Source organism: Lacerta agilis, chromosome 15 (genome assembly GCF_009819535.1).
Source record: "Lacerta agilis isolate rLacAgi1 chromosome 15, rLacAgi1.pri, whole genome shotgun sequence".
NCBI classification, from domain to species: domain Eukaryota; kingdom Metazoa; phylum Chordata; class Lepidosauria; order Squamata; family Lacertidae; genus Lacerta; species Lacerta agilis.
This window is the reverse complement of record NC_046326.1, coordinates 37,307,636-37,326,140: the sequence shown is the minus strand read 5'-3', so window position 1 is coordinate 37,326,140 and position 18,505 is coordinate 37,307,636. Positions and strand designations below refer to the sequence as shown.

General features: G+C 47.3%; 1 protein-coding gene across 7 annotated transcripts in view; it reads right to left on the bottom strand.

Moving 5' to 3' along the window:
- Positions 1 to 18,505, bottom strand: part of ACACA (acetyl-CoA carboxylase alpha) — a 180,608-nt gene that overhangs the window by 16,124 nt on the left and 145,979 nt on the right. For all 7 annotated transcript variants that reach the window (XM_033171920.1, XM_033171922.1, XM_033171921.1 and 4 more), the window contains 5 exons: positions 15,707 to 15,803; positions 14,600 to 14,696; positions 13,316 to 13,451; positions 9,214 to 9,391; positions 8,247 to 8,359 (listed from right to left, as the gene is read on the bottom strand). In XM_033171920.1, coding sequence (XP_033027811.1) covers positions 8,247 to 8,359; positions 9,214 to 9,391; positions 13,316 to 13,451; positions 14,600 to 14,696; positions 15,707 to 15,803 — 621 coding nt within the window. The remainder of the gene's footprint in view (positions 1 to 8,246; positions 8,360 to 9,213; positions 9,392 to 13,315; positions 13,452 to 14,599; positions 14,697 to 15,706; positions 15,804 to 18,505) is intronic.

Genomic DNA, 18,505 nt, shown 5'->3' with positions numbered 1-18,505 from the left:
AGCAGGGTGCTGATAGATTGAGTCAGTCGCTGTGTGCCCTTTGATCCAATGAGGATTTTAATAGGCTTAGCCACACTCGACCATGGCTGGAATCTAATGCTGGAATTTGCATTTAACATTGTATGTGCACCTTGGAATGAAGCCAAACAGAAGCTGAACTGGTCCATGCACTGGAGCAATTTCTCCTGGGGGCGATGATGGGGAAAGCAAGAATAGCCGCCATGTTTCTTCCCATTGGGGAGGACAATTCCAACTGGAACCACAGTGGGCACACAAAGGCTTAACTACACACACAAACACAAACACACACACAAACACAAACACACACGTGCACATGCAATCGGCCCACCACACTATTTAAATAAGCAACACAGGAAAACACATGACAGGTGTCACGTGCAGCTTGGCGCTGAGGGGCAAGGCCGCCTGCTCCCTATACATGTCACTTGAGAACCTCAGAGTAACCCTCTGCCCTTTCAGATTGAGCCTGGCTTATGCCAAGTTTGCTACCAGCCAGTTATCCCTGCCTGTCCCTCAGGGAGGTCTCATTAACAACAGGAAAGTCCCCAAGACCTTTATCTAGGCCCCTTCTCTGAGGAAGGCAGGGAGGACGATGACAAGAGAGAGTGCCTTTTCAGTGGTGGCTCCCCATCTCTGAAACACTGAAGATATGGCAGGAGCCAACTGCAGAGACAGACTTTGCAGCGGTGGCACCTTGTATCTGAAATCCTCTCTCCAAGCAGCCTCGCCAGGGGGCCCCACTTTGTTGACATGTGGGCAACTTGTCTACTGCTTTTAAGAAACGTTTTATTTTATTGTACTAGCATTGCTAACCACACTGTGGCCCAGGAACACGTGTTGATGAAGGTTCCAACATCTACATTTGAATACAACTAAAGGAAAATCCCCAAACCTTTTTGGGGAAAGCACAGACAGAAAACAGGCTCTTTCACATATTTTTTCTGGGGGGTTATGAAACCAAATTAATTATGGGGCGAGCTGGAGATTGCTCATCCATCACTAGCTGTCAGTTGTTTAAGCCAGAGCATGATGAAGGTGGGGGCAGAAACAAGATCTTAACTGGAGTCACCAGAACACTAGGAAGGTACCTTCAACTAAGTCAGCCCATTGGTCCAAATAGAGCAGTACTGCTGACACTGACTGGCAGTGGCTTTCTGGGGTTTCAGGCAGGGCTCTTTCCCAGCCAGGGGTTGAACCTGGGGCCTTCTGCATGCCAAGCAGATGCTTTGCCACTGAGCCATGGCCCTTCCCTGAAAGATGCATGTTCCAAGTGGGGGGGGGGGTGTAGGAACCAGAGCGGAGGAAAGAAAGGTTTGATCAGATGCAAGGCAGGGAATGGGGGGGGGGGGGTAAAGGCAGCCCCCAGAACCAGGGCCTATTCTAAAGTGTGCAAATATGCAACGCTGACCTCTGCACGCAAAGGCGCTGGAGTTGACAGCGTGTGAGATGCACATGCTTCATAATCGTAGCATTACATTTTCATGTTGTGCCGCTGCATTCTTCTAACATAAGCCAAGTGCACCTCAACGACTTTATTACACTAGGAATCAGGTGTTGGAAGGCTACTGCTAGTGCCATAATTATTTTTAAATACAGTGCTGTGCTGCCTTCTTTTCTATTTTCTATTGCTTTTTTTTTTAGAACCCCCCCCTTTTTTTTGCAGGACAGCAGCAGTTGTTAAGGAAGCAAACACTCATGTATTCCAGACCGTCTGCCACCCTTGTGTTGTCGAGCCAGCCCCGGTAATGATCCAGGTGAGATTAACAAATATGTCAATGTCTATTTTCTGCTTAATTTAAAAGTGGCGTCTATAAAGATTTTTGGCTTCTGAACCCTCTTCTCTTGAAAGAAAGAGGTAACAATGAAGGATGGGGAAGGGAGGGGGAGAGAAGGGGAATAAAGAGTGATTATCCTATCATTGATTGATTGTCAGGAACATTTCTTATTCACTGGGTATTGTAAAAGGCTAAGCTCTCAATCAATTCCATAAGACCCCTGTACAATTAAATATAAAGGAATAGGTTTCTTTCTTTTGCAGTCAGATCATCAGGCCTCGCACTTAAAAGATGGGGAGGGCTTTTACGCCTGTGCAAATAAGAAAATCTTCAAGGGACACCTGAAGGAAGCGAAGGATGGTTTCCCCCGAACCTGTACAGCTAGGGAGCTTCATGGGGGCTGGCCTGCCACACTCAGTACCTAGTAATGGCCAACTGAACCTCAGGTGTTGTGTGGGGAACAACCAGAAGTGCCCCATCAGAGGATCTCAGCCATCAGGAATCTGTCCTTAAGTGTCATGGACCGGTAGATGCAGAGGGTAGAATGGTGGGAGGAACCAGCTGGGGAGGGAAGAAGGCTCAGAGTCTGGGAAATGGTGGTGCGATGGTGATGGGTGGTCAAAGGGAAAAGAGGGAGAAGACTGGGGGGGGGAGGTGTCAGAAGCTGAAGAGGCAACAGGGCTTAGTGAGCGATGAGAGTCTGCGGCAGGGAGAAGTCCAGAATCAGAGGCAGAGGCTGAAGAAGCAGAGGAGGGAGGCCAAGAGGCACAGACGAGTCTGGCTGGGAACGAGTCACAGGTGTCTCCTCTTGCTGTGATCAGCTCCCTTCTCTGCCGACTCCCAGAACCGGAAGAGGCATGAGACGGGAGGAGCAAAGACAGGCATGCAGGTGCAGTCTCCGACTGCTTGGGAAAAGCCCTGGGGAGGTGGTGACATAGGCAAGCTGCAAGGAGGCAGGGACTTTAAAGTCTCGGTAACTGATCTTCATGGAGTAAGACCACCGGGAATGAGCTGGTATGCTCACTAGGCCCAACACTCAGCCAACTTTGTGGAGATCGTGCATTTGCTGATAAAGAGTTAACTCCCAACCTTGTACTGACCAACATACTCCTGTGGCAGAAAGATACTATGGGACCAAGGTGTTTAGGGCATTGTGAATTAACACAAGTACCTTGAAACCAGTGCTACTCTCCACAGCGGGGTAACAGGTTGCCAGTAATCTGCTCCTGTGAGCAGTCTAGATGCTGCATTCTGCGCTAGTTGAAGCTTCTGGACCAAATGCAAGGGTAGCCACACATAAAGCGCATTACAGTACTCCAGCCTTGAGGTTACCAATGCATGGACCACTGAAGTCATCAGGCTGTTGCGGTCCAGGCACATTCAGGAGGATAACACAACCAATGGTTATGAGCCATGATGCCAATGTTCTACCTCCAAGGCAGTATATGCCTCTGCATAGTAGCTGATGGGAGTCACAAGTGGGGAGAAGGCTACTGCACCTGTGCCTTGTTCTCAGGCTTCCCAGAGGCACCTGGTGGGCTGATGTGAGACCAGGAAGGTAAGCTAGATGGGCCATTGGCCTGATCCAGCAGGGCTCTTCTTTGCATTCATGGATCTCCAAACACTAGTGCCGTTGAGAGGCAGATTGCATTTGCAGAAGCTATCAGCACAGAAAACTCACACACGTTGTTTTTATTTTTTAAAGGAAGATCCCACAGCTGCAAATTTCCAACAATGCATCACCCTACAAAGTCATCTGATGCCATATGGCCATTCTGTAACTCCCAAAGTGCCAAGCAGGCAATGGCGGGGGAGAAGATCACGATTCTGAAGGGGTTTCAACTTGCGTTCCATTTAAGAAAGTGATGGACGCTCTCTAGCAAGTCAAAGATGTTGGCTAGTCCATCCCTCCCAACTCGGTGTGTGTCTCATCATGTGTGTGACCTATTATCTTCAATAGGTCAACAACCCATAAGCAACTGATCTGAGAGGACACATTCACCATGGTGCTGTGAGAACGTTTTTATTAATATTTCTGAACATTTAAAACTCTTACCATGTAACACAATCTGTGCTTCTCCCAAGTTGTAACAGATCACGACCGAAAGCAAGAGGGCAAGTGAACAACAGAAAAGTTAGAAAGGCGCCAGTCACTGCATTTCTTTCCATCTCTCCCAATTTCCCAAGCCAAAATAGCACCGAGAGCCACAATCTTGAATGCTGTTAAGACACCATACGGCGTTCATTCAATGAAATCAATGCTAAAAAACTCATTTAACCTGAAAACGTGACACGCAAAGACTGATCTAGGCTCCTGGTAGTTCAGCATCCCTTACCTACTGACATTGAGTGAATAGAAACTTCAGAAGATTCCTTATATACTGGGTCATGCTATTTGCCCGCCTAGCCCAGTTTTACCAACTCTGACTGGAAGCAGCTCTCTAGAGTCTCAGGCAGGGAAAGGTCTCCCACCATAACTAATGCCTGATCCTGTTAAGCTGGAGATGCTGGGTACTGAACTTACGAGCCTTCTGCATGAAAAACGGGGAACCTCAGTCTTGGGTGTGTGTGTGTGTGTGTGTGTGAGAGAGAGAGAGAGAGAGTGAGTGAGTGTGACATACGTGGCCCTCCAGGCCTCTCTAACTGGCCCTTGGGACCCCGACAAGGCCACATTCCTCACTGGCCCTGCTCTGCACCTTCCTCAAGTGATTCTACCTGGCTGGGGAAAGTGTGCATGAACTGAGATAGAATGCCTCTTGCTTGCTGGATGTGTGTATCAGACCATACACACTTTTGCCACACCCAACACTTCTGGAAGGGTGCCCACGTGTGAAAGCACTCTCCACTAAAACACAGCTCTTCCCTTAAGGATTTCCATTCAGTCCTCCAGCTCCCATCTCTGGCTATGGGTATATGAAAGCAGCTCAGTTTTGACTGCCTTACTGAGCTCAGGACCGCAATGCCTTTTCTGTGGTGGCTCCCTGCTTATGGAATGCTCTTCCTAGGGAGACCTGCCTGGTGCCATCACCATCTACTTTTATGCACCAGGCAAAATCATTTCTTTTTACCCAGACTTTTGGCTGTAATCTGGAGGGTTGTTTTTTTGTTTTTTTAAAAAAGATATTTGTGATTTCTTTCAGTGGGTGGGATGTGGTAGGTCTGCCTTTTATAAGTATGAATGCGATTATGGTTTTTATTCTGTTTTGGTTTTATGAGAGTTTTAATCTTTGTACTAATATGTAAGTTGCTTGGGGTTACGTTTTGTAAAGAAAAGCGAATAATAAGTGCACATAAATAAATGAAGGAAACAGGAAGTCTGAAGGGTGTATAAGGGACAAGTTAAGTGTGAAAGGAGAAGAAATCATACTCTGCGAAGTGTAAAGGCAGTAAGAGAAAACGCAAAATGAATGGCCTTTTCCAGTTAGCCTCTTTATCAGCAAATTCTGCCCAAAAAGGAGAGACTGGATCACAATACTTCCAGAGCCAAAGCCTGTGCTTAGTTTGAGGAAAACTGAGCTGTGGAACTCCTTGCCACAAGGAAATCACCACGTCAAAGAATTCAGCCATTTCAAAAAGAAAAATACTGTATCTCAATAGAAAATGATGTTCTTAACTGCAAACTGATATGGCCCAACTCGGTCTCTATCCACCACCATTTTGTAGCTGACTCCACCCCTATACCGAGTCTCTCCAGTGGGCCCCTGCTCTGTCCTGTGCCATGAAGTTCCACTGGCTGACTGTACTGAATTAAAAACCACACTTGGCTGCATTATGCTGCACTATGGCCAGTTTCATATTGACTTCATTTTCAAACGTTGGCTTGATTGTTTTCTCACAGTCACATATTCCTGGTTAACCATTTCTGCCGACAAATCATCACCAGAAGACTTAAAAATAAATAAATCTCATGTGAGGTTTTTTTTTGGGGGGGGGGGAGTTTTAAATAAAAAAAAAGCCTAACTGGCAAGCTCTAAAAAGTTTAAGCAGCCTAAAAGCGCTAAGACACACAGCCTCACAAACCCCCTGCTGCGCCAAAGCTCTTCCGCTTACGCCAAAGCTCAACACGTAACATTGAGTGACATTTTAATAAACACGAAACTAATAAAGATTTCGGTTACGACGCTTGGGAAAAAATTGATAATGAGCAGATCTGTGTCACATTATTCAAGATCTTCCTTGTGCTGCCCCCAAGCCCTCTCTGCCAGTGGAAACCCAGTGGCGGAGAGAGAGGTTCAGAACGAAAACGCAACGCTGCCCTCGGATTCCCTCCACCCAGCCATCCCCACCCCACCCCAAACAGATGCAAGAGCACCGTCCCTCGTGTCGTCCCCCCCCCACCCATGTTGCCACAAAGCAGCCGCTCGGCAGAAATGATGGCGGCCATTCAGGGGTTAAGAGAGGCAGCGAACCCCCAGCTAATGAGCAAGTGTGCGGCAGGCTGCTGTAAGATAAATGGAACTCTCTGCGCTTCTGCTGGAGTCAGCATGAACCGCGGCCCTGCGGCTTGTTTGTGGCAAATGGAGTGCGCAAAATATCAAAGGGCAGTGATCCAGAAGACGACCGGCTTTGACAAATTTTAAATTGGCCAGAAAGAAAAACCGGCACAAAAAAAAAAAAATGGAAAAAAATGAGGAAGAGAGAGAGGGAGGGAGAAATTATGCAATTCGCTGTGTCCTACAATCTAGGCTCATCCTGCTTTTGAACAGCATTAGTGGGTGGGGGAGAATCGCCAGCACCACCGATGGCCCGACATTGAGAGCAATTATGAGCCATCTAAGCAAGACACTTATCAGCAACCAAAGCTTTTAATGCACTCTCTCCCATTCTCTCTGGATGGTGGAGAAGGGGCTCCGCCTATGGTGTCACTGGTGGTGTTTTGCACAGAAATTATTAGCCTGTTTCTTTGGCAGGGGGATATTGGAGTCAATAGATATTATTTTTTTAAAAACACACGCACACAAACAAACCATGCTATTTAAAAAAGGGGGGCAGGGGGAGAAATTTGAAGCATCTTTTAATTGTAGTAAAAAGCGTTCTTTTTGGTTTTGTATTGATACCTCCGGAAGGCTGAGCGCAAACCAGGGTGAGAAGAAGAGATTCAGGGGACGTTAACAGCAGCTGAATCAAAAATGGGGATTCAGGGTGTGAGTTCAGCACATCTGATGCTCTGGTCGGGAGGAGTCATGTGTTAAAAATAATGTTCTCATCAGTCCCCACCCTTGTGCTCGGGACACATCCAGCCATAGCTGTCAACTTTTCCCTTTTTTAAAAAAAGGGAAATTCCTTTATTCCAAATAGGATTCCTCGCAAGAAAAGGGAAAAGTTGACAGCTATGCATCCAGCCCCTACGAAGAAAGGGCAAACTGCTCCTGGTTTGCTGTATCACAAAACGCTTTTGGACACAGCTTCAGGATTCAGTGCAAAGCAGCCTAGCTGCAATGTTTGCGGGTTTTAAACCAAGCAGCCTAAATGCAACCTCCATACAGATATGGCACCGACATGCAGCAAGGTACTAAAAAAAAAAAGTCCTAAGAATGTAAGGGCACAAATAAGAGTTCTGCTGGATCAGGCCCATGGCCCGTCTAGTCTAACATCCTGTTCTCACAGTGGCCACCAAGATGTCTGTGGGAAACCCAAACACTGGACCTGAGCACAGGAGAACTCTCCCCTCCTGCAGTTTCCAGAAACTGGTATTGAGAAGCATTACTGCCTCTGACTGTGGAGTAAGAACGTAGCCCTCTCCTCCATGAATTTGTCCAATCCTCGTTTAAAGCCACACAAGCTGGTAGACACCACTGCCTCCTGGGGGAGCAGGTTCCATAAACTACGTGCTCCACGAAAAAGTACTTTCTTTTATCTGTCCCGAATTTCCCAACATTCAGTTTCATTGGATGAGTTCTAGTGCAATGAAAGAGGGAGGAAAAACTCCGCTTTCTCCATGCCATCAAACATTTAATAAACGCTTATCATGTCACCTCTCACTCGCCTTTTCTCTGAACTGATACACTTTATTGAGCAGAGAAAGCACTGTATAAATCCCAAATATTACTATAACATTATATAAAGGGTGGAGAACCTTTTCCAGGCAGCAGGCCAGGTCACTCACTCCCCCAACCACCTGCCCCATTCCCCCTAATGGACCAGACTCCACTGTAAATAAACACAGGAGCTGTAACTGCAGTCTCCCAATTGTTTCCAAAAAAAATCTACACACCTGGCCTTAGACAGGCCTTTCCACACAACACACTCCTCCTAAATTTTTTCTTGTTCTCTGCCTTACAACCTGAGGAATAAGGAGTGGAAAAACACCACCGAACAAACCCCCACCCCCCATGATTCTGACAGGCAAAAGCCTCAAAATGGGCCAATGGAAAGGAAAAGTGGATGCATTTCTTAGAAACTGGCTGGACATGTTTTTATTTGCACATGAGCAACCCCACCAACACTCACCAAGTCGTTCTGCCAGACGCACGTAGATGGGATCCACACGCCTCATTGTCTTCACCAAATCTTTCTTTCGGAACTTGATTTCCACTGTGCCTTCGGGCTCCAGAACCCCTCCTCTGAAGAAAGGGGGCGGCGGGGGGGGGGAATAAAAAGGAATATATTCTCAAAGGGGCTACTCCATTCGTGGCTGAATGCGTCTGGACTGGGAGGTGCACCTCAGTGGGGAAGACCCTTCTCCCCCACAGCAAGCAGCCTCCAAGGGATTCAAACCTCATGAAAAAGGGGGGAACTCTAGCACTAAATCTTATATTAGACCAGGATTTATTTGAGTGTGGCATCCGCCCCGGGGGAGGAAGCACTTCATAGCAAAACAAAAAATAAAAAACCCCAGACCATGCATCCCTTCACATTGTTCAAATTGCCAGACTAGGCTTCTTGGCAGTTTTATGCTTTAAAAGCAGCCTTCCTGGACATGGTGCCCTCCTGACATTCTGAACCACAATGGGTCGTGCCAAAAGGGGCTGATGGGAGTCGCAGTCTGCTCTGTTACAGTAGGACTCGGGAGCCAATGGCAGCCTTTCTATCTGGCCCTCAGGGCTGCCCCAGGCTGTACTGCCCCCCCCGCCCCCCCCCCGCAATAAGCCACACCTATTGTCATTCCTTCTTCACACCCTTCCAGAGGGAAATCTCAGATGCAGAGCCCAAATGCAGGCCTCCCTGTATGGCCCTAAAACTCTCTCCAGGCCACACCTTTCCCCTAGCCACGCCCCTTCTCCCCAGGCCACACCCCTCACTGCGTCAGTCAGGTGGACTTGAATGGGTCTGTCTCTGTACACGGCAGCTTCTGATAGGTTGTTGGGACTCTCAACTTCATGATGATGGGATCTGGGCATCGCTCAGCTAGTTGGGCGTTTGCATCTCTGAGGTAGGCAAGCTGGGATGGAAGGAGGCGCAAGACTGAAGCAATTACCTGCTTTCCCGATCTGCGTACATCTCCATGTGCCGGGGGTTAATGGTGGGGTCGATCACCACCCAAGAGCCTCCTCTCAGCTCTGCTTGGGGCGGGATGTAAACAAGGACAGGCTGCTTGTACTCCCGCAAACCGTCCACGATGTAGGCCCCGAATTTCAACACCTGGTCGTACATGTCTGCACAGGGAGGGGAAAGGACACAGGTGTAAGAATCCTTCAAACCTTGCCCCAGTGCCCCACCATAGGCAGGAAGTAAGGCTGCGCACAGAGACCACCACGGTTAACTCATGGAACTCACAGCTTCAGCTTGAGGTGATGTGGCCACTTGCTATTTATCTCTGATGGCTTGTTTTTGCTTTTTAATGGTTAAGGGAGATAGATCCATGGCCGCTAGCCACATGGGCCAAACAGAACCTCCACATTCCAGGGCGGTCAGACTGCTGGCCTAGCACTGTGCTTGCTGAGGTTGATGGGAGCTGCTGTCCAAAACATCTGGAGGGTGTTTTTCTGGCTACCTCATTGTTTTGCTTGTAGCACACAGGAGTGGCTGATCTATTAGGGCAGGCGTGGCCAAACATGGCCCTTCAGATGTTTTGGGACTACAACTCCCATCATCCCTAGCTAACTGGACCAGTGGTCAGGGATGATGGGAACTGTAGTCCCAAAACATCTGGAGGACCTAGTTTGGCCATGCCTGTATTAGGGTGAATGGGGCTCCACCCCACCAGTCTCAGTTTGCCCTCAAACAGCTTCCACCTGGCTCTGCCTGGCAGCTCCCTCCTCTTCCACCTCATTGTTGCCCCTTGTAGAACTGAGAAGTGGGGAGGCGGAGGAAGGGGACAAATCTAGAACTAATTGGCTCTACCTGCTGTTGGCTCTGGCTCCCCCTACTGTTGGCCTCCCTGCCTGACACCCCCTACCAGACACTTTTGTGGGTTCATCTAATATTCCTGGTTATCATGGGAAGTGAGAAATAGTTTTTTTTTTAAAGATTGCACTCTTGAAGGATTTCCAAGGATTGCTTAAATGTATTCTTTAACCGATGTTCAGGTGGATGGAACACTTTAAAAAAATGCTAGCAGCAAAGAGGGGATTTTTTTTTTTTTTTGAGGAGTGAATGTCATCTCTGGGTGAAAAAGAAAAGATCCTTATTTTTTATATAAATATATATATAAGGGGAATGACAAATTTATTGCTAATTAAACAATCACTTTATTATGTAGTGCTAGCAATAAACCACTTGAAGCTCCTTTCAGCTAATTCCAATGTTAAGAAAATAATTGCTCAATTCAAATTATTTTAACCAAATTAATTCTTTAGGAGACATTTTTTAGTAGTGCTACATAATAAAATAATTGTGTAATTAGCCTGGCATTTTTCACTCCTGCCATGAGCGTATATTTTAACTCAGTAGAAGGAGGCTGGCCAAATGGGGAAGACTGCATTCCCTCCCTCCCTCTTTTTCTCATTTGCACGGAGATGGAGATTTTAAAAAAATAAAGAGAAAAGGGAGATGGGGCAGGAATGAATCAAAGGGAGCTTCCTGAATGTAGCTATTTTTGCATGGAATTCAATTGCAGACTGGCAAGTCCAGGCTACATTAATTTATACCACCCTCTCTCTTTAAAAAAATAACTAGATTTGTTTTCCTAATGTGGTGGATGAACCAGATCGTTGTTTGTTTGTTTGTTTATGGTGAGCACCGTGTTCTGCAACCTTCCCACAGACCACCTGAACGGATCTCCTCTACTGCCACCTGAGAACCTCTGCAGTGGGCAGTACTGAGCTAAATGTACCAAAGGTTTGACTTGCCTCCTACGTACATTTTTGCTTGTGTTCCACAGTCCCTCCATTGCCCTCTGTTAAACTAACAGGCGAAGGCAAAGTCTGCGTGTAGAGAAGTGGGTTTTGGACAGAAATCCAACGAAAGTGAAGGACTGTGCTACTGGGGAAGAAGTCCCAAGTATAGCTGGGTGGACTTACTGAAGGGGACACAAGCTTATTTTAGAGTAGGGATGGGGGGACCTGTGGCCCTCCAGATGTCGTTCGACTCTAAATTCCACCAACCCCAGCCAACAGGCATGATGGGAGTTGTGATCCAACATCTGGAGGGCCACAGGTTAGAGGAAGAGCAGTGAATGTCATGTTATGTTACGTCTAGGGATGTAGGAAGCAGACTATTGGACATCTGGCTCAGTATCGTCTACCCTGACTGGCAGAGGCAGCTCTCCGGGGCTTCAGAAAGGGGTTGCCCTCCAGCTCTATCTGGGGGTGGCGGGGGCTGAACCTGGGGGTCTCTGCATGAGAAGCAGGTGCTCTAACCAAAACAGAAGCAGAGATAGTTGATCCCCTCTCTCTGATGGGCTGGGAAAACATTTTCAGTTTTGACACAATGACCTCAGAACATTCTGCCACCGACAGAATATCCTTCAAACCGTCCGGTGCAAAGTTAAAAGTCTAATTTCCCAGGCCACCGGAACAACCTTACAGGTTCACACTGGCAAACACAGGCATCTGGAATTTTTTTCCCTCTCTCCCCTGACCTGCTCTCTGACTCTTTCCATCAATTCTGGGCAACACTCAAAGCTCGAATCATCCTTAGCAGTTTGGATGGAGCTTCAGAGTAAAAATGGCAACACACACACACACACACACACACACACACACCAAGCAATACACCCATTGCGTACATATAAAAATAGTCTCCTAAATCCATTACGCGCAGGTTCCGCCGCGATATAAACATGCAGGTAATCAGAGTTTGTTGTAGTTGTTTTTAAAGGTCTTTTCAGTTTTTTTTCATTCTGGTCAAAGTCTCTGGTAACCGTTCCCCCTTTTTATTGTTATTTATAACCTGTCCCAGGCGGTGGGGGTGGGGTGGGGAAAATAATAAGTATAACATGAAAAACCAACCGAGAGCGACCCCGTAGCGCTACCAGCAAGGCGGTTTAATATCTTTGGGATTTGCATCCTATCAACCGCTATTCACGCTGAGCCCAAGACCCCGGTGCTAATTTCGAGTAAATTTCACGCTTGATGTCTCGCTGTTGTGGGTCACTGGCGGTTCGTCTAAATAAACTGCTTCCCTCCATCTAAATATTCAAGGCGTCCTCTTCCTTCTTTTTTAAAAGAGGAAATAATTTAATTTTTGCATTATGTTGAATAGCCTCGCGGCTAGACAGAGCTCATTCGGCAAAAAGAAACCTTTCCCACTCTCGATATGCTTTTATTTATCATACAGATTTTTTGTTTATATATACATATATGGATATAAATATATGCGCAAAAGCCAATGTGTTGGGGGACACGTGTGCGTGCGTGCAACGGCTTAAATTAGACCTCCTAGGCCGACTTGTAAAGAGTCCCCCCCCCCTCTCCTTCTCTACTAATGTCAATTCTCAACATGGCAAGAGCGATCTCTAATCTTTTCCTACTCATTACACACAATTTTGGAGTCATTTTACCCACGGCGCAGCCAAATCTTGGCGGAGTGTGTGTATATATGCATGTATTTGTGTGTTCTTAGGCGCACCGAGGGGTGGTATAATTGTTTATTTTCACTCTCTGCTTAATCCTCTGCCCCTCTCCAGCTCCCGCCTCCCCCTACCGCCCAACATGGAAACCAAAATTGCAAGCATTTCTCTTAAGGAGTGTGGGAAGATTGACAACAGATGCTCCCTTAACTTGCTCCCTGGGTTCCTCTATCTTCTGACACTGGATAATGTCCAAGGTGATCGCCCTTTGAGGAAGCTTCTTCTCCGGAATACATGTTCCACCCCACAGTGGAAGCTGGTCCATGAGGACAAATAGAGCACTGCCCCAGCAGCCTGTTTACCCTTGGCTAGCATCCACCTGCCTGCCTGCCGATTTAAGACCAGCCCAGAGGTGGCCCTTGCTATCAACTTCATCTTCCTCATTATCAGTTTTGCCCTTGTAGAATGCGGCAGGGAGGAGGATGAGGGGAAAACGAGAATTAGTCAGTTTCACCTACGGTTGGGTTCCCTGCCGTCCACCCCACCAATCCCAATGGGCAAATGCAACCACTGGCTGGGAAAAAACCCCCACCCATTTTTAACCACCACCACCACAATAAACAACAACCTTTCATTCCTCCAGAGAAGCCTCTCCAGTTTGCAAAGACCATCAGCGGCAGCCCTTCCCGGTTGAAATCCTTTATTGCTTGAGCCGTCTTGAAGGCTGAGTCAGGAAACCACACCTGGCCAGCCTGCTGGATAATCTGTTGCAAGGTGAGTGAGAGGAAATGGTTTGCAGGTGAGTACAAGGATCAACTGCAAGGCAGCATTAGCAGCAGCAGCAGCGAAAGCTGCCAATACAAAACCAAAACCGATTAACTGCAGGAGATTAAGGTTACTTCAGCCCACAGCTGCTAAGACACAGGGGGCTGCACTCAGAGCAGACTCGTGGAAACGGAACGGACCCACGGTGGTCCTGTCTGCTCCTGTCAATGGGTCTGCTCAGAGCATGATGAAGCCTGGATGCAACCCCAGAAGAAACACCGCAAAAGCTCTTTGAAGACTTGCTGGGCCATCAAGGAAAGCCTGTCAGGGGGTTGCGAAAGCAGGCAGGGCATGCAGAGGTGTAGTGGGTCTCTGCGTGTGCAACCCATGGAGACCAACTGCATATACACCCCTCCTTTCGTGTGAGTGAAGGATGGAGGAGTGAACTCCTTACAAATGTTGCACTGGAGAACACCAGTGGCTCTCTACAGGTGTTGTTGGCCTACATCTCACATAACTCCCATCACCCCTGGCCATTGGCTAGTCTAGCTAGAGCTGATGGGAGTCGGTATCTATCAGCTGGAGAATCACAGACATTCCCCAGCACTATATCACTTCAAAGTGATATGCTTCGGATGCATGTGGGCATGTGAGTGGCCCCAAGGACAGATTTCAAGTCAGTGCCTTGTTCCAGAATTAACTGAGAAGTTAAGCAGTCCTTCCCATTCTACTAACGCAGAGCTCTGTGTAACTTGGGAGGCTTGTGTGCACTGTGGCCCATTGCCTCCAAAGTTTGTCCAATTTTTATTCATTTACTGCGTCCATATCCCACCTTTTCCTCCAAGATCCCCACAATAACCCTGTAAGGTAGGTTAGGCTGAGAGGCAATGACTGGGCCCAAGGTCACCCACTCAGCTTCATGTCCAGGTGGGGATTTGAACCCTGGCCTGCCAGGTCCTAGTCCGACACTTTTAACCACTACACCACGCTAGATCTTGTCGGAATCACCTTGTCACTTTTCATGCCCATTTGAAAAGAACGAAACAGACACATTTTCACCGCCCTCAACAACAACTCCCCTCAGCAGGATAGCTTGCATCGCATCCCCCAAGGACCCATGCCATGTTTTTGGAGCCAAAAAACATACCTTGGCTTCCGAGTCTAGGTTTGCAGGGTCTGCAGGAATGGTCAGCTCCACTGTCCGGGTTTCAACAGCAACCACTCCAACAGGTATTCCACCCAGCCTGGTAACAAACGGCAAAATCCACAATTGCGTTTCTGCAACTTTACATTTTTAAACACAAATTAAGTTGGATCCTGATTCAAATTAGGATTGACCAGGTGAGAGCTGGGGTTAAATCCTTTCCTCCTGCACAGTTTTTCCAACTGAAAATCCCCCAAACCCAAGGAAGAGACAGCAGCTGCTGCTTGTGGGGTTTTGTTCTTTTCGTTTCGTTGAGGAAAATGGAATTTTATTTTGAGGCGGGGTGGGGTGGGGTGGGGGGAGAGAACCCTCACATACCCAGCCCCAAATCTATAGTGCACTGCCATCAATTTTAGAATTAAATATATGCAAAGTGATCAGGCATTTAGAATATTGTCTCGCTTGGCTTTCAGTCTTTTAGTCACTTTGCTGCATCATATAGAATCATAGAATCATAGAGTTGCAGAATCATATAGCCATCCTTTCCCTCTGAACCACAGATAGGGCTTAGGTTGAGCAAGAAAGCCAGAGAAGTACACACGAGGCTGAAAATTCTCTCTTGCGGGTATTACTGAGCTTTCACCAAGCACCCTCCCAATCCTCCATACAGACAAGGAAAAAGGCATTATTTGCGTTCAAGGACATATTCCATCCAGGCAAAAACATTAAAGGAAAGGATGAAGCAAGGGCAGTGAAGGCTGTGGCCAGGGGACTGGAGGTGTGGCCTATGGAAGAGTCCTAAGGGCCACACAGAGAGGCTTGGAGGGCCATATTTGGCCCCTGCGCTTGAGGTTACCCACCCCAATTTACTGCGTTGACAAGTTTGGCTGTGACCTAGAAATCAGAAACCAGTTTTAATTTCATGTCCGTCTGGGAAACTCACAGCAGGGCCTTAAGCGAGCCCCCTGCCCCAATCTGCAGTACGGAGATAATTATACTGAGCACCTTTGCAGGGCTGTTGTAGAAATGACAGCAAAATAATGTACCTTTAAGTGCTTTGAACATGCAAAATTCTCCACAAATGTTAAACGTCAAACAACAACGACTTACCTGGCTCTGCCAACCACAACGGTCTGAGCCCACGGCTGCATGATCTCCGAAAAGGAACCGTAGTCAAAGAAGCCAGAGAGCCACTGGCCCTTCTGAGCTACAAAGAAAGGCGGGGGGGGGAAGAGAGAGAGAGACATCAAGAGGAGTGGAAGAGAGCGCACGTTGTCATGAGTCTTGCAAAGCGGATTATAAATATGCCGATAAATAAACATAATTAAAAGCAAAGCACAAGACAATGCATACAAATTGCGTATCTGCTCACATGAATTATAACGTTTTCTTGCATCTGATGAACTGGTAAAGGTAAAGGTTATGCCACAATAAATGTGCTGTATCTTTTAAGGTGCCACGTATTGCACCTTAGTCGTTGTTTTCGAAATGCTTTAGGGTTTCAGCCTGCAAAGTCATCCCATTTGCACAAGGACTTCTCCCTTCCCTCTGTGTGCTCCTCAAATCTGTCCCAGGAGTTCCCTCAACCCTCCAGAGCAGACTTGGTGGAGGGGGGCGGAGGGGTGGGGCATGTGGGGAGAGGAAGTTGTGTTACACAAATGGAAGTCATGGAGGGAATGAGATTTACGCCTGCCTTGCTCTAGCCAAAGGAAGGAATGACCAAGAGATCAGCCAAGCCAACCAAGGAAGTCTCATTGAACCAACAAGCCAAAGACGGGCAGCTGATACTCCCTGGACTATGTATAAATTGAAGCATGTTCAGTTTTCTCCGGAGCCAGGCAACTCTGCTGTAGCTACGCCAGTGTGGTGCAGTGGTTAGAGCGTCACACTAGGACCTGGGGAGCTCAATGCAAACTCCGAAAGAGACTTTCTCAGAGAAGTTGCCAATGCCAAGTGAATCTCACCAAAAGTTATATATTAAAGGCTATGAAAATGCCTGCCTGCCTGCCGCCAGCCGCCGTGGCTGTCTCTTTAATTTGCTCGTCTGCATAGAGAGGGCCATTTATCAGCAGAAGGCATCATTTACTGTTAAACGATGGGACACAGGGAGTAGAGGGAATTTGCCTTGCTTTTAAATAAATAACTCTACGGGGTGGTTCCTTTCCCCCTTCTCTTTCTCACAAGACATGGCAAACATTTGTCAGAAGGCAGCCAAGGCATTAAAAGAGGTTGTTCTTCAAGGCTTTCCGCCGGTTTCTAAAATGTATGCACTTTAAATTTCTTTTAAGCCAGGCTATCAGACCGGCAATTCTCTCCCCCTCCCCACCTCCTCCTCCTCTGTTTTGGCAGTAGCGAGACTGAGCCAATTCTTAAAGACATGGACTGATCAGTTAGGGGAGCTGCCACCTCTTTGTGGCTAAGCGTGGGCTTTGGAGACAGAAGATCCCGGGTTCAACAGGAATGTAAGTTTTAAAAAACAAAACAAAAACAGGAACGTTAAGTTGTTCTTGGAAAATACCTACTGAAATTAATGGACCCCAGTTATTGAAATCCATTGATTTCAATCATTCTACTCTGAGCAGGGCTAAAGTTTTTATCCTGTGAACTGCCCTGAGATCTACAGATGAGGGGTGGTACACAAATTTAATAAATAACATCATTGGATGCAACTATTGAGACAAACACTTCGCTGATCTCCTGGCTTGAATCTTAGAGTGTTATGCTGTTTTAACGGGCTAGTTTATTATTATATATTCTGGATGTGGGTGTTGTCTGCTGTTGGCTTTCAGTTGTTTGTGAACCTCCTTGGTTCAATGTTTCCTACACTGACTGGCAGAGGCTCTCCAGGGTTTCAGACAGGACTCTTTCCCTCAGCCCAACCTGGAGATGCCTGGGATTGAACCTGGCACCTTCTGCAAGCAAAGCAGATGCTCTGCCACTGAGCTATGGCTCTTCCCTGATATGACAGAGCAAAGTGGGGAAGAGGAACAGGCTTAAAATCAGTGCCAAGAAGACATGGGCTCTAGGCAGGCATTGCCAGCTTCCATACCTCTCTGTTGTGGGGTGGGGAGGAAATCTCCACTGCCCTTAAGCAAGGAGAACCGTGCTTCTTATAAAAGCCTCTTTCCCCCACAGGCTCTCTACAAACGTAGGAGGTGGGGGAGGCCTGTCGTGTTCAGCCTCTTTTGCAACGCTATAATTTTGAACAAGCACTCCTTGCCCTGTAACGCCAAGTGCAAAAGCAATTAAAAAAGTGGAATCTGAGCAAAGCCAACCTCTGCTGACTCCAGCGGGATGGCAAGTGTTTTATCAAGCCCAAACTTGAAATTACTATGTTCTAATGTTCCTTGGCTCCGTGGCCCCCCGCTGTAAAATGTGACCATCCATTTCAAAATTATCTCTCCATCGCCGAGTCCAAGAGCTTGATCGTTTCGATTCCGGGCCTCGCATCGGGCGTCAGTTTGAAGAATATCGCGGTGCTATCTCTCCTAATAAACGGCTTTAACTTTTCACCTAGGAGATCTCTCCTTTAAACTTATCGCGGAGAATCATCTGCTTCCCCTTAACGCCTCCACTAAATTTAAAAAACTCGAAGTCACTCAATTTGGAACCTGCATGCTTTCGACAAGCCAGATGAATTGCTGGCAAGATGACGGGGTGGGTGGTGGTGCAGGGGGAAGGATGGAATATTAGCCAAAAAGAAGTTGCCAAAAAAAAAAAAATCCCATTCTAGCCAGCAGATAAGTGCAGCTGCTGAAGGATGGCACTGCTCAAGAAGTCCTGGTTAGAATTTTGCCTCTGCAGTGAACTATTAGGTGACCTTAGGATAGCTGCTCTCTCTCAGTCCCATCATCTGTCATATGGGATAATATTGGCCTACCTTATAGGGCTTATGGAGTATGCATTACC